Genomic DNA, 16,597 nt, shown 5'->3' on the forward strand with positions numbered 1-16,597 from the left:
GAGAGGAGAGGAGAGGAGAGGAGAGGAGAGGAGGGAGGGAGAGAGGAGACCAGTAAATTACACTTACTCTTAAATATACATAGGATCCACAAAGCAATATGTGGACTGAATACGTGGTTCTCTGAACAATTCCAAATGGTTGAGTCTGCCTAAGGGAAAGAGTTAAGAACCTGAAAAGTTGGGCCAGGGAACTGCAGGGACTAAGGTAGACTCTTCAGAATAAGACAGCCAGAGTCACCACAATAACTTTTGGGCAGGAATTACCTCCTAAAGAGACCTCTGCTGATGCAGTTTTGTTTTGCAGTATACATGATAAAAATTACTAGGTTTGTTGTTGTTGTTGTTTTGCTTTGCTATTCAAACTTCAAATTCCATGGTCAATACCTAAAACTCACCAGACCTCTGTCATGATCTTGTTTCTCCACAAGACAGTAAGGTGTGAATGCTGGAGAAGGAGGTAGGTATGTGGCAGATAAATTATATGCAACAGCTTCATCTGACTTGTTTTTAGTAATGTAAATCAGTCGATTTAGTCATTTGTTGTGGAAAAGTTTCCTCTGAGTTCAAAACATTCCATCCTGCAGGAAACTTCCTCCATCCAGAAGGTAAATAACTCAAAAAAGCTTCAGGAAGTCCTTGAAACTGGCCAGATCCATGAAACCCTTTCTTCTGTAGAGTAAACAAGACAAGTTCCGAGCATCCCTCTCAGATGATCCAAGCTGCAAAGACTCTGAGACCAGACCAGCTAGCTGTCTGGAAGAAGCAAAGCCCAGCTGAGCTGCCTGCAGAAGGTTTATATCAACTGAGCCACTTGGAAAGGACACCGTCCAGCCTGCTGAGCTGGCTGCAGGCTGTGCAGTGCTGTCACCCATGCCGGGGTGGGCTTTGGTGATGCATTTGTCTGTGAGTCATTTTCTGCCCTTATAGGTAACCCCTCACCCACATTCCTGTAGGTATCCTCAATAAAATTCATTGACTCACTGTGTTGGACTTTGGTGGTATTCATGCCTCAGTCTGTCATGGGCTCCTTATCTGGGCTGAGTAGACATTCATGTTGCATGTCTTGTCACACGGCACTGTTGTAACATTACGATGGTTTATGACTTAGTGACTATGAATCACTGATCAATTCCTTTCTGTCATTTCCACTACGTTTTTCCATTTTTTGTTCCATATTTTAACTTCCTTTTATCTGCTCCATAATTCTCCTGTTTTATCTTATAATTGCTTTCTTAGGAAGATCCAGAAAAGCTTATGACAAATGAAGATGCCTATTTCCCTTCCATCTCCATATTCAGCGGCAAATTTATGAATATCATAAATAAGTCAATATAATAAAACATACAATGAGCAGAAGATGCCAATGACTCTGAGAGTTTAAAAGCCCCTCTGGGCAGAAGCAGAAGGGAGTGGGTAAAGCAGGCCACAGCATTGCTGCTATGATGGACAGCTTTCCATCACAACCCTGACGTCATTGCTCAGCAGCTGCAGGTGAAGAAGAAGGTGGAAGAGGACTGAACCCAGGGGAAATAAAGATCTGAGCACAATACAGTCCAGCTAGTCTGCATTCTTTTGGCCTGCCTCTCCTTTCGACACATACCTGTTTCATACAACACCAAGTGAACTGTCAGTAAAGCACATGCACTCCCAGATGCACCTGTGGACACATCTGGATAGATCCTTTGTTTACTCTAGTGCTGTGGGTGAAAGGGATCAGGGACCCCCAAAAGACCAAGTTCTCAGCACAAAGGAGACTACCTCTGGATAGAGTGGAAACAGTGGTGACCCATAGCCAACTGACCGTTTCTAAAAGTTAAAGGGGGAACCCTGTGTTACGGTGAGGCACTTACTTTTAATTTGGCATGTTAATTAGATGAACCAAAGGGAGTTTTTGGTGGGTTGACATCAATACTTTGATAGCTGGACCTTGACAGTCTAAGGAGGAGGAAGTGGCCAAATAACAGGAATGGGCCTTGGTGGCTACCTTTAGGAATGCATGTAACCTAATGGCTTTTAGCAAGGCAGAAGGGGTGGGAGAGAAGGACAAGGCCTTCCAGAGCCATTTTGTCAGGCTTGGGCTGACCAGAGTCCCTTCAGTGGGCACATCTTGAGAGGTAATGCTCTAAAAGAAGTGTCCAGTGCAACCAGGGAAAACTTTGGGCAAACTGATTCCATTCAGAAAATGGGTGAGTTGTACAGCACTAGTTTCTAGGATAGCCAGCATCAGGAGCTTGGATAGCCAGAGTCCCCCATCATCTACTCTTTCTCCTTTGCCATAGCTATTGATCCCTAATTTTTAGGCTCGGCATATGGATATTGAAAATATAGCTGACATTTCCCAACCTGTCCTTGAGGCTTGAAGTGGCTGAAGCCCTTGCTGATGGGATAAAGCAGTAATGTATGGTTCATCTTGGCATGACGTTCTTCCCCTGTGTGTGAGTTCCAGATAAAATGCAGATGCTGTGGCTGGGTTGTGGAAGACTTTCTCAACAGACAGTTAAGTTGTAAAGCAGACGCTGGTAACAGCAGACTGATGATCCACTTCTCTTATTGTTGATTTCTGTTACTGGCAGCTGAACCTACTGATAAGCACTATAGCAGTCAAGTATAATTGGCTTTATAAAAATGTCAACATTAAACAAAGAAAAACTTCCCTGTAGGCTAATACAGTTTATAGAAAACAATTATAGCCTTAAAAATATGATATGTTCAGTGATAATTGAGAAGTTCTGTTCATGAAAAAGAATGTATTAACAACAGTGGTAACAGAGCTCAGTGGTAGAGTGTGTACTTAGCATGTACAGAGCCCTGTAGGGCTAGCGCCTCCAACTAGAAGCTGATCCTGGGCCAGCAAGATGGTCAGCAGGGAAAGGCACTTATCTCAAAGCCCAGAGAACTTTGGGGCCCACAGAACAGAAGAAGAAAAATCAAACTCACCCTCAAACTCCTACCTCTACATGCACACACACAGACAGACACACACTACACACACACACACACACACACACACACACACACTGAAAATAAATCTAATGAAGCAACATAAGAGAGGCTTTAGAGATACAAAACATATGATTCTTTCCATATACAAAGCATTAATAAGGAGCTGACAAGTAATATTTTCAAAAACTTTACAAATAATATGTAACAAAGTGGTAAAAGAATGAAAATGAAAAATGTATTTGTTAGGGGTTAAAATTTCAAGTCAGGGGACTCAATACTAGTAGTCAGAATGGTAGAAGAAGAAAACATTTTAAAACGAAACTATTTGTAAAGTAATAGCTTACAGTTATGTAAATGTGAGGAAGGATATACAAGATGTTGACTGAAGGGTTCTTCCACAAAACCCCTGTACTCAGAGGATCAGGTATTTCAGGAAAGCCTCAGCTACATAAGGTGGCACTGGAAAGAGTCACTGTGACTAGTTCCCCTGTCATTTATGGGTGTTTGGTTTCTCTTTCAAACACGGGGTAATGAGACAGTTTCCTTGTTTCTTATAGTTGAGTGGGATCATGTGAGTTGTGGCCAATGAAACGGGAGAGAAAGCTGTTGCTTTTATTCTAGATGAAGCCTTTGAAGCCAATGACCAATTTTCCTGCATCATCATCTCTCTCCACAGGCTAGGCATGCCCCGGCGGCAGCCCCTTCAGCCCAGGTCTGCTCTGACAGTAGCACAGAGCAGAACCCAAGGCTGACTTGTGACAGCACACAGCATAATTCAGAAATGGCTTTGATGTTTTAGGCAACTAAGGCTTGTGACTGTCATTGGCAACATAGATCTTCTTAGGAGATCACCTACACAGGAGGGACAAGGAAATGGGTTCCCAGGGTCTCATCACTAACTGCTGGGAATGGCAAATGTAAAAGGACACTTTCTAAGTACCAAGGGTGTACATTTTATCAATGTTTGTAGGGAAAAGTCAGACAATGTCATCCCCAAAAGAACTCAGGTTGCCTCCAATATTCTTTCTTCAGTGTTGCAAGGGGACACATTCAATAAAACACCGGAGTCAAAACAGGAGGCCTCAGGGAAACTTTCTTATCGGGATTGAGAGTGGGGTGTCAAACTGTATTGAGATCTATTATGGGAAGTGGTTGGGATGTGGTGGCATCCACTGGAGGATTAGAATTTGCATTTGAAGGAAGTTTTAACTTATCCTAAATATCTATCTTCAGAGCACAGATCAGGAGACACTCCATGTCGTAGGTAAGTAACAGCTTTAAGTGGTCATCTGTATCTTCTCCCATTCCACTTTGAATTCTAGACAGGGAAGAGAGAATCAATTGGAGGAATTTCTGTATGCCCTGTCAATCATTCATTTAATTCAAAAACCTGTGTGAATACATACCACACCCCTGTCTCCATGCTATTACAGGGCATTAGACAAGAGAAAGGAAACACAAAAACACACATTTAGCTGACACTTTCAGGGAAGATGGGCTCATAGTAAAGACATCTATAAGTGAAAAGAATAAAGTGAGATTAATTTTATGTGGGTAAAGATCGGCATGTCCTTAAGTCCTCAGTGCTTCTAGAAGGGTCCAAGTTCCTTGAGAAAAAAAAAAAATAGCTGAAGCCGGCAACATTCACTTGGAGGAAACTGTTTCCCCTTTATTTTTGTTTGAGTTTTCTTTCATTTGCAAAGATCTATCTCTAAAGAAACTCATGTTCAGCACAAGATCAGTCATAGACTTTCCAGAGAGTTAGGAACAGCAAGCGGGGAGAATAAATCCAAACAAGTGGGAGAGAGTTTTCTAGACCTCTAACTCAGAGATCTTTACCTGTGAGACGACAGCAAATAGCACTCACAAACACCCGTGCAGAAAATCAGCAGAGAAAAGCATCTGGGAGAGAATTCACAGGGGTCAAGTGGAGTTACTTTAAAGCTACAAAATGAATTCCTGAGAACAGATGAGGCTCTCCTCGTGTAGACCAGAGATGGTGCTGGCTACAGGTAGTCACAATGATCAATTGCATATTCACAAGAAATAATTGAATGCATGGAAATACTGAAAAATACTTGAGAAAAAGCGGCACCCTAAAGGAAACAACTCAGGGGCATTCAGAAGGCCCTTGGATTGTGGGAATTTCTCTGGCCGGTTCACTGGAGGAACCAGATCCTCTTGCAGGCCACGCCCACTCATTAACAGGCCCACTCTCCAAGCACCGCCCCCACACTTGAAGAGTCTTGGAGCTGACCAATCCCAAAGCCCATTTTAGCCTAACTACGCCTCCATCTGGTCCGCCAAGCCCACTCTGTTTCCATGGAGATGCTTTCAGCGTCCCGTCTGCAACAAGCCAGGCCAACAACCTGGGATGAGAGTACCCCGCCCAGCACCCACCGCCTGCAGGAGCTTAGTCAGGGGACACAGAACCACAGTCCCAGAGCTAGTTTTCTAAGGTTTGTAGGGCAAGGCTGGGGACAGGACCTGGTCAGCTCCCAGAAGAGGGGCGGCTCTTCCTTCCCAAGAACCCCTTCTTCCATTACTTGGGCCTCAGCTTGGGTAAGTGGAGAGAAAAGGCCCTCTCCACTCATCCCCCCCAAATCAATCCCCTCGCCAGAGGAGCAGAAGGCGCTCTCCTTGCCCCTTGGACCTTGGTCGGCCAAGAAAAACCAAACCTATCTAGGCACAGCAGACCTGTTCCGAGATGGGTGGAAACAGAAGGATCAGCCGTCATTAAAAACAGCTCGGGCTCACAAATGTCAGATCAAGAACTGACCATTCTGAACCATATTGGAGTTTCAGGTGTTTGGGGTGGGGGTGGGGCATTTTGTTGAATTAGTGATTAGTTTCCTAGTGTCTAACTGGGATGTTTTACTTTTTAGTTCACTTAAATATATGATGTATGCTGGGTGCACAGTACTTATTTATCCACTGTGTGAGTGAGCCTTGTTTCTTGACATGAGGAGCACAGAGGAATTATTTTGCTAAGTATTTTTAACATTTTTTCTCTTTTCTTTGCTGTAGCATTTTGCTTACAGATTTTTCAGACAGGCGTCTAAGAGCCCAGAGCAATCGATTATCTGCAAACGTAAGTTGGATAAAATGTACCTTACCGTCGAAGGCTTTCCCTACCTGATGTTTTGATTGCATTACTACTAAATGTTAGGTGGTGGGAAATGTGTGGTTACTATGTATTTCGCAACCCATCCGGCTGTCTCCCACAACATGCTAGGAGTATCCAAAATTTCAAACTTATTTATGTGAGCTTGTTTTTCAATCATGTAAGAATAGTCTACTAAATGTATCCTGTGGTTCCCTTCATGTTTTGGAGCTAAAGAATTCTTATATAAAAAGTTCTGAATCATAAGAATGAATTTGTATCATAGGTGGGGAGATCATATTTATTTTGAATTTCTCAGTGATGCATAATCATTTCTTTGCTGGGTCTGTTGGCTCCATTTCCCTCATCTCAGCTTTCACCGTCACAGCGGCTGGACCTGGAGATGCAGTCATTAAGACTCGGTCCCTCTCTGAACTGCCACTGCAGAGCACACAGTCATCTGCTCTGCTTTTGTGGCTCTTGTTGGGGACATGCCAAAGGGGACTGGGCAGCAGGGTTACACTTTGAAGAGTTTCACTTGGGGGCCAGAAATGTAAACTCCCACCACGGGACACATACAGCCTGACCCAGAGCTCTCAAACCTTTCTCCCCTGCTTCTCCATTCTCATTTGTCTTTGTACATGGGGGCCAAACTCAGAGGCTGTAACTGCAGCTGATGTGAGTGCCAACCAGCAGATCAAAGGATGTGCCAAATCTTTTCTGAATACCAACTGTAGAATGGCTCCAGGCAGCCTTTTGATCTCTGCCTCAGCCACGTGTAGCACTGCCCGTTCACTGGCATTGGAGGGGAGGGGGAAATAGCCCCTGGGTCCTCCCTAAGTGCACTGCTTCAGCCTGGGTTCCAGGGCCTGAGTACATTGTGGTACCAGCCTGAGAGATACCCTCCCTCTCTCTCACTGAGTGATTGCCTGCCTGCAGCTTTCTTCTGTAGGGATGAGTTGGGGTGGACCCTGATGGCCAAGGGTTGAGGGTGGCTTCCATTTTTGCTGCTGACCTAGGTCAGGTAGTGCACAGCAGGAATGGACTAAGTTCCTTATTGCTGAGCTGAGGTTAGAACAGTGAGGGCTGGGAATCATGGGAAAAGGACTCAAGTCTCGTTAACAGTGAACAGGGGCTTTTGTTACTCTAAAACAGAACAAGCCGGAAATGAGAGCTTCCTACACACACTGGCATTCCCTTCCTCTCCTTCTGTCCTCCTGTGCTGCTGTTACTTGTGGGAATGTAGCTACTTCCTGCCTTAATAAAAAGAAACATAAGATCAAACTTATAAGGCATCAAAGAGAGGAAAATAATTTGGTGCAGGAACACACTGAATATTGAGTGTATTTCAAATGCCACATGAAGCCTGTAATTCAAACTACACACTTTTATTGTATAAATAAAGTGGCAACCACCCACTGATTACAGAAAATAAAATACCTTTGCTTAGCAATCATAGGCAAGGTAGGATGTGGGTTGAGAACAAGGAGAGAGAGCCTGCCAGACATCCACCCCAAGGCTTAGCTTCCATTCTCCAGCACAGATGGGTCGAGTGATGTTTCTCCAGCATGCAGTTAATAACTTTTCCCCCCACGTTATAATTCAGCTCTGACCACCCCTCATTCAGAGTTTGTGCCTTGAGGCTTGCCAGCAGGGCTTGCAATACTTACATTAAACTAAATTTAAGAGTAAAGGTGTTCCCGCTGCTCCTGCTCTCAGATCAGAGGAGAGCAAAATGAAGGAGCTGGCAGCTGAAACTTTAATGCTGGAAACGTTGACTTACAATTTGAAAAAAAAAAATCGCAGTTGATATGTGTGACAACGAAGCCACACATTCGTTCCCGAGTATATCATTTGCATTTGATTTCATTATATGCTTATATTTTCTGGAAGAATTCAGCTAGCCTGCTTGTTTTTGTATAACATACAGGAAGGCCCAGTTTGAGGGGTGGCAAGGTGGAGTATATGGGCCATATCAGAACTCCTGACACTGCCCCATCGCTCGTACATAACTGAGTGAGTCTGTCTGGTATGTGAGAAACTCCTTGGTGAATCTTTTAAAGGCCTCTACACCTACGCGGACTCCTTGGCTCCATAGACCATCCTATAATGCCCTGGAAAGCAGAATGGGGCCTCAGGATGCATTCCCTCTGAAACACGGAGTATGCTGAATGGAGGGTGTGGTAGCTCTTGGTGTCTTTATTCCCCTTAGAAACCCATTACTTGGGGACTCACAACTGAATTTACTCCACTGTACTTTATAATGCTGAATACTCTGCAATAAAGGTTTCGTGGATTCTGGGGTAAGCTTCTGTAAAGGCTAGGGGAGCCTTTGGTGGTCCTTTAAGTACATCCACGAGAATTAACTTTCTCTCACATGTTATGTTTAAGACTTTGATTTAATAAATTCTGGGCATCCAGATAAACCAACTTGATATAACATTTGATCAGAAAAAAAAAGATCTTTTTGAGTTACAAAGTTAGTATATTATGAAGTTATCCCTTGTAATTACCATTCACTTCGTTGCTTATTCTGCAGAAAAAACTACTTTCTGTTCAGACTGTGTGCTTTAACTGTGTAGCTATGCATTTGCATAGCTATATGCACATGCTATAAAAACATAGAATATGTTTCTTTATGATTCATGCAGTTAATCATGTCATAAACAGGGTAATAAGAGTCTAATGTATCAGAAATAAAATACTAATCTGCATTTAAATTATCTCTTTAATTATGCAGAAATACTTTAGTCTGATGTGATAATCGTTCTTAGGAATATGAGATCAAACCTATCGAACCGACTTTCACAAGCCTTCCTGTGTAGTCTTGGTGTCCCCCTACCCTATCCCAGGCCCATGGGTATCTTAGCAGCCCACTGTCTGTAGACGGCTCTGTCTCAGGTCTGACTACATCTCCTCCCACATACCTCTCCTGCCAGATTTCATAGATGCCTCAACAGTAGTCCTTCTGCATCCTGGCATTCCTTAATCTCAGAAGAATCAGAGTAAACCTTTCAAAGTGAAGCTGAAATTGTGTCACCCCAAAGGAACCAGGGTGGATCCTGGTATCTGGAAGACCTACAGTAGAAAGAGTATCGTGTCAATAAGGAAAACACGAGAGTTTCTACAGTAGCTTCAAGACTCCCTAAGTTTAACTGTGTCTTCTAGTCTCATGTGTCCTCCACTGTTGTTAGCACTTGTGTTGTATTTCGTCTATGAAGTTTTTTTTTTTAATCACCATAGGATGCTCTGTCTATTTTGTTCATGTAACTGCTGTCTACTTTTTTGAGTGTCCACTCCCATGATGGAAATGTCATGAGGTCAGAGATTTTTGTCTTTTTTTTTTTTCTGGATGATGTCTTCAGCACCTAGGACAGTGTCTGTCACAAAGTAGTGGTTCCATAAATAATCTGTTGACTATTGGGACCTGAGTTGATGGTTTTGCTTCAGATCACACATATATAAAATGCGGGTGACAAGTGATTTGAAACTTAGAAGCAGCCTTTCAGGTAGCTGATGAAGGGAGGGAGTCAAAGCTGGTACGCATGGCAGTGATGGTGTCAGGAACATTTGGCCTTTTTAATGTCTCCCTACTTAGGTAGAAGGTGGACTCTTGCACCAAGAGCCTAGTCACCATAGATACCCTTTTTCTGTAGGTCCTTCAGGTACCAAGATCCACCTTGCTTTCTTTGGGGACATAGTTTTAATGACTTTCTCAATGTCAACATCTGTGATATTTCCAAAAAAAAAAAAAAAAAAAAGGTTGCCATCTTCTCTCTTACCCAGAATTCTCTTCTTAAATCTCCCTCAGGTGGATGGCTCTGTATTCAGATACATTGCATAAGGACAGACTTTTTACAACAGGACTGTGTGGCCTGGAGGCCCTGACCTAAGAGGGGCTCAACTTCTGGACATTTCATTAAGATACTTGCCTTTGAAGCCCTGTGTTGGCCCTGAGAAATCCTGAGGTTGCTATACAATGAGAAAGCCCAAGATATATGACCACAATACATGTATGTGTTCTAGAAAATAACTCTGTTTGGATCCCAGATGATAGCCCTTACCACCTGATAGATGAGTGGAGCTAAGCTCTGTCCCTAGTGGGGATACTTGAGCCTCTAAGCATGCAGAAGAGGTAAGTCATTAAGAGTCAAAGAAAAGCTACCACTTTTACATCCTATCTAAATTCTTGACGCATTCAAGGTGTGAGAAGGAGAGCTGTTTCAAACAACTTTTAAAACCAACACATTTTTGGAATAATTTGCTATATTACACATTTTAGCTATATGCCTCCCCAGGGAATCGGCCTCCTTACTAAGAATCATTCTTAGCCATCTATCATTATAAGAGAATCCTTTATTTCTGAGTGTTGTAACAGGAAAGCAAAGCATGAATCTGGAAACCCACAGCTATCCAAAGAGGCTTCATTCTTGCATTGCAACCATGGCCATTAACAGAACCCTTAACAAAGTAAAACCATCATGTATTCGCTCCTAACCCTCTCTGGTGTAGAGATACCGACAGTTGTCCAAAAGACAGACAGTAGCAGAGATAGCAGACACAACCTGAAGAATGTGGAGACACCCTCACCTCACACAATACACAGGACAATGCTAATGCTAATTTCAAGGAGTCTTTGAAGATTTATCCTTTTATAACCATCATTTCTGCTTATATTTTGCAGCCCCCCAATGGCCACCTTTCCCCCACTTCCCATGACTCGTACAAGGCTTGCGGTCTTAGCCAGGCAGAAGCTACCATGCTCTTCAAAAAAAATGCCAAGGTATGGAGCCCTGCTTCCAACAGAGTACAGTTCCTGCAGCCATCAGCATCAATAGCATTCTCAAAAACTGCAGTTGTGTAAAGAAAAGAAATAATAACACTGTTATAGTCAAATATTCAAATTCACTGTTTTAAAAGGCTTCGTGAGACTCGCTCAAGTATAACCAGTATATTTATTTACCAAGACAGTGGTTGTTTAATTTTTTTTATTTCCTAGGAGATTATTTTATGTTTTTTATAGAGTTTCAAGATTTTAAAAAATACGTGCAGAGAGAATAAAGAAGATTTTAAGATGGAAACATGTGTGGCTTTTGGCTCACAAAGTCACAAACACTGACTGACTTGTGTTTTGGAGAGCTATGTTCTTCGTAGGATGCAATGCTTCCTACTGGAATAGATTGGCAGGCAGGATTCTGCTGGTGAAATGACGATGGGGACTGGAAATTCTTCTCCATGCTGCTGCTGCTGCTGCTGCTGAGGCTACCAAGATACTAGAGTTGTCACAAAATCCAGAACAAGAAATTGATGTGCTTATATTTATGAATATTTACAGATTCTGAGATAGTTTGAAGTTTCCATTAGCCAGTGTATTGACTTTCAGGAATACACATATTGCTTATGACTAGAAATAATTTGCATATGTACTTTTGGCTATTTTCGTTGTGTGCATTTATGTCAATTCCTGGAAAGTGTAACAATCAGATGATTACAAGACTTCTTTGTTCTTGTCTTGCGTTTTTAGTCTTTCTTGAAAAGACTGAAGCCCCTGGAACAAAGTAAATGCATAACCAAACCAACGCAAACACAAATCTATTCTTAGATGAGAATAAGTGCTTATTCTCTTTTAATAAGTGCATAATTTGTGTGCATGCACACATGCATATGTATGTTCTTTAATTTTTGGAATATTTACAAAATTCAAAAAGCTTGATTGTTTGTCTTTTTGTCCTGATTAAGTTACATATTCTTTTTAAAATGAGCAGTAAACACAACTGATTGTTACTTCCCTAAGAGCAGATGGATTTTTTTTTAAAAGAGCATTATTAAAGAAGCTATCTTTATTGTTACTATCTAGGATCAAGTTTTTTACAATCACTCTTTCATAAGTATTCTATTAAGTAAAAGTGTGACTATTTAGGGATGTTTAGTGCCATGCACACAGGGCTCTAGGAATTTAATCTACATTTACTTTTACAAATATAGAGGATGTTAACATGAACACATTTTTCAATAAAATCTGTTTTAAAAATTTTGCATCTTATATCTCAATAATTTGAGATTCATGCACGGTTTGAGAAAGAAACACAAACAAGTTTTTAGTAGGACATGGTGGGACACACCTGTGATTGATCAGTGCTCAGGAGGCAGAGGCAGCCAGTAACAAGGCCTGCCTGAACTACAGAGCAAGACTTGTCTGAAAAACAAAAACAAAACAATTGAACAATTGGGGAAAAATAAACCTTTTCAACACCATTCCAGGGAAAACTTTAATAATGTTTGGAATAAAAACGTTTGATACATTTGAATCGAGCAGTTGTTCTTGACTCAAGGTCTTCTACCAAAGGAAAATAGCAAGCGTAATACTATGACACCCATGAGTGAGCTGGAAGACAACAGGACTCCAGCCTGTGACCTGTGGCAATACATACAATCGTACAATACACCCTTTATTCATGACGTCTACTCTTCCCTGTCTTCTGCCTTTCAAGTTATTTAGAAATGATCCAAAAAATGTAAGGTTACAGCTAGGGCACCTAGCTCACCCCGGACGCCTCGTCTACCGGATGTGTCTTCTCTTCTGGTAGCACTCATGTGTTCAGAAGCTTTTCAACTTGGTCAGACAGTACTAAATTATTTCTTTCTACTCCATTTAGGGCCCAGTTGATCAAAGAGAAAGAGGACATAGATTATTACCTGGAACAGAATTTCAAAGGGCTGTCGAAAGAAGAGGTGGCTGCGTAAGTGTGGCCTCTTAAAGGCACTTTAATATAAAGTTTGTTTCTTTTGTCTGGATTCTTTCTTGGAATTTCAATTTTCCTGGGCAGTAAACTTTTTCACTGGAACATGGCATTTAAAAATTAAAACTGATATTAAATAGTGATAAGTCATGTCTATTGATCTTACACACATCAAAGTCTTTAATTTTTTTTGGCTTTCAAAATTCTTATATTTATCAAGATATTACACTAGCACATTTGCAATTATTGAGTTAAGTCTGAGCTATTAGTAGCTTATTAATCTCCATTTTAGGAAATGTTGCCTCTGTGAGGAAGAACAGAGTTTTACAGAAGGATATGTATATTTTTTCTTGATAGTTAAAACAATGAAAAATAACTGTTAGTGGTATATTTTGTTCTCTCTGTCCAAGAACGCTTAAAAGTATCAGTGAATTCCAGTTCATTGTTAAATGTAAAATTACTTCTCTGCTATTTCATCACTAAGTAGAATCTAATCTGTGGGATGAATGACAGTTTGAAAACCTTCCATGTATGTTAGAAGAATAGATAGAAATCATATCTATTATTCATATGATAACTAGTCTCTATATCTAGAATAGCTATTTCTAAAGAACAGCTGTAGAGGCCTAAGGTTTTTTGTGTCCAGGTTTAGTCTTCAGGTACAAGGGCTGAAAATGGACAGCTCTGGAGGGTACGTACATCACACAGAATTCACAAATACCCACTGTCATCTTTGATGTAAATATTTTTTTTAAGAATCCAATAACACAGTTAAAAACCAACAATATACCTGCGTGTAGAGAAAACAAACGCACTGTGAGTTACCCTGAACATGGAAGAGGTGTCTAAACTAACTGGACTCGGCAAATATATAAAGCAAGAGAAAAAATCCAATAGCCTATTGCTTAATGCTAATTTGGTCAAGAAATATACCTAATGATGTTTTTTTTATCACAGGTTGCATAATACTGTATAAAAATTTAAGTCTCAATACACTTCATTGTGTCTGATTTGATCTTTTTCAATGCGTATATTGTATAGGCAAACAAAATAGTTCATCATTTCACTAGCTTCAGAATAGAACGATAACATTTATAACAAGTGGACTGGGGGTATAGTGCCTGTTAACCCCAGCACCCGGAAAGCAAAGGCAGGAGGGTTAAGAATTTAGAGTTCATTCTTTGCTACATAAATAATTGGAGGAATGCCTGGGCTACCTTGAGACCCTAAACCTTAAAAAAAAATATAATTATGTTACTTATTTCCACAAAGCAGTTGGGATGTATGATCAAATGTTATTTGGATTGATAACTCATTAACTTGCCATGGTAACCTGTTGTATATAACTAATGATCATTATTGTATAATAGCATGGTTATTAATTATAAGAAATATATGTAAGTGGTATTTGCTTTATGATTTAAATATGCAAATAGCTTAGTTGCCCGTAAGTGTTAAGAATTAAATGTACACTTTGTAAAGGTCAATAAACTAGAAACTCTGGGCACCAAAGTGCTCGGTGCAGACTATTCAATCCAAGAGTGTACAAGATAGACTATGCTAATTATAGTAGCAATATGATTTTTTTTCTACCAAATTGATTTCAAGTTCATCTCTGTGTTACAGAAAACAGTAACTGCACTGAGTACTTTCTTTCATATTGCATTCTTAAAGCAGATCATGGGTGTGGTTCAAGAGTCTAATACTTCTCTGGACAGGAGCCCTTTCTGTGAGACCCAGATGCAAACCATTAGCATAGAGAGAGCTCACACACAACTTGCTGTTATGCTTTTGATTGATGCTTATTCTAGATTGCACCCTAGACAAACTAATTGAATAACACATAAAGGAGAAAATTGATGAACGACTTCAGCATCTCCCAGAAGTGCCCAGCAGGTGCCAAGAGGAATTGTGCATATTCTATTAGCGGAGGAATTGCTACATAAAGCGTTTTATTAGCCATTCAACTCTAAAAAGATAAATTGGTCAACAAGTAGGTACCAAGTACTTACCTTGTATCTGATATGAGATTTTTCCACACTGAGAGAGACAATGATATTTTACTATAAGGTACTTGATCCTATCCTAAAGCCTTAACATGTATTTGAAATATTAAGACCTATATACAACAGACAGGTATGGAATGGATGAATGCTGAGCTCTGTGAAGTGCAGGCCAGAGACCAGGGCTAAAGCAGAAAAGACAGAGATGGCTGGGTGGAAAACTCAAGGAATATACACGCATGCATGTATGCACGCATGCACGTGTGCATACACACACACACACACACACACACACACACACGGTTAGCATAGTAAAGGGATCTGACCAGTAAGTCACCAATAACAGGCATACAGGGGTTTACTGTGCAGTGGCTCAAAAATCTAATTTTCAAGTGGGTAGATTAAAATATACCTCAAATCCTCCTCTCTGCCGCTGTATTCTTCATTAGGATGCTAAAATATTTGTCCGTACTCACTAAGATGCTTAATATACACTACATTTAGCATCTCTCAGTAGGCTCATGTTCTTTCCTCTTACCACAGGTCTCCAAATAGCCTGTGATATTTGGTCCTGCTTCCAATAGCAGCCAACTTGCACATAAATGAATACACTGGTTTTCCAGATCATGGTGGGTGGGGAGGGAGGTCTCACTTCCAGTCTAAGTACTTTTCTCTTGCTCCCTCCTTCCACCTCCCTCCCTCTCAGCTCCCTCCTTCAGGTGTGCATCATCAAGTTCCCCTCTCCACTGAATCAACATGTGGCACTAGGGTTTAAACCTCCTTAGTATTTCTGGTCTTCTTATGCCCTGCGTGTGCTGGCTCACATTCTCCCAGTGCATTTGTAGTCGCTGTGTTTCCGGACATCTCTCCTCCTCCAGCAAGCTTCCTCTGTGGCATATCTGCCAGTTCTCCTTCTGCTCTCACCTTGAGTACCACTTCCGTTGCATTTGGCAGAGTGGGGCACTCTTGTTTCAGTCTTGTGGCTTCTGGTGGGTCTTGGAGGGTTGCCTTCCAGGCCACGTCACAACAGCGATGATGGTGATGATGATGATGATGATGATGAGGGTGCAGTCCTAGGCGGCCCTCTCCAGCTGTGGTCTCAACTGGATCCACTCTCAGCTGTAAAGTCTAGCAGTGATCTCATGGCTGGCACGATGATAAATCCAGTACCAAGCTCACCAGACTCCAAGTCTTTTACATTGAACTGCTTCCTCGATGTGTCTACTTAAAATACAAAACATATATCACAAGGCTGCAGCAACGTGAAACAGGGTCTTACTTCTGTGATTCTCCTCTCCCACATCCCACTCCAGGAGTCTCCCTATAGTCTTTCCCCGAGGCAGCCTTTCCCTTGACCCTGGCCCACATAACTCCATCAGTATGTCCCATCAGATGCAAGGTGAAAATAGATCCTGAGCCCCAGCACTGCTCTCGGTGGCCTCGCCCAGCCAGCATCGTGTTGCTCCTCCACTATGGGGCACTCCTGGGTATTCTGTCTCTGCCAAATTTAGCTGCAGAGTGAAACTCAAAAATAGTAATGAGAATGATAAAAGGATCAAGACATTCTTCTCTGTACAGCTTTCTGAAGAGGACCCATTGCTTCTGTGGTGCATGTAAATGCATTGCTTCTGTGGTGCATGTAAATGCATTGCTTCTGTGGTGCATGTGAATGCATTGCTTCTTTGATGCATGTGAATGCATTGCTTCTTTGATGCATGTGAATGCATTGCTTCTGTGGTGCATGTGAATGCATTGCTTCTGTGGTGCATGTGAATGCATTGCTTCTGTGGTGCATGTGAATGCATTGC

General features: G+C 41.5%; 1 protein-coding gene across 4 annotated transcripts in view; it reads left to right on the plus strand.

Annotated features, from left to right (window-relative positions):
- Positions 1–5,282: 5,282 nt before the first annotated feature.
- Positions 5,283–16,597, plus strand: part of Ttc29 (tetratricopeptide repeat domain 29) — a 189,746-nt gene continuing 178,431 nt past the window's right edge. The window contains exons 1-5 of one of the 4 annotated variants that reach the window (XM_021170292.2): positions 5,283–5,402; positions 5,971–6,034; positions 9,858–10,181; positions 10,731–10,829; positions 12,703–12,786. In XM_021170292.2, the coding sequence (XP_021025951.1) occupies positions 10,171–10,181; positions 10,731–10,829; positions 12,703–12,786 (194 nt within the window). In that variant the 5' untranslated portion in view covers positions 5,283–5,402; positions 5,971–6,034; positions 9,858–10,170. The other 3 variants (XM_021170293.2, XM_021170294.2, XM_029480810.1) reach the window with 3 other exon arrangements.

The sequence above is a fragment of the Mus caroli genome, chromosome 8 (genome assembly GCF_900094665.2).
Source record: "Mus caroli chromosome 8, CAROLI_EIJ_v1.1, whole genome shotgun sequence".
Classification (NCBI taxonomy): domain Eukaryota; kingdom Metazoa; phylum Chordata; class Mammalia; order Rodentia; family Muridae; genus Mus; species Mus caroli.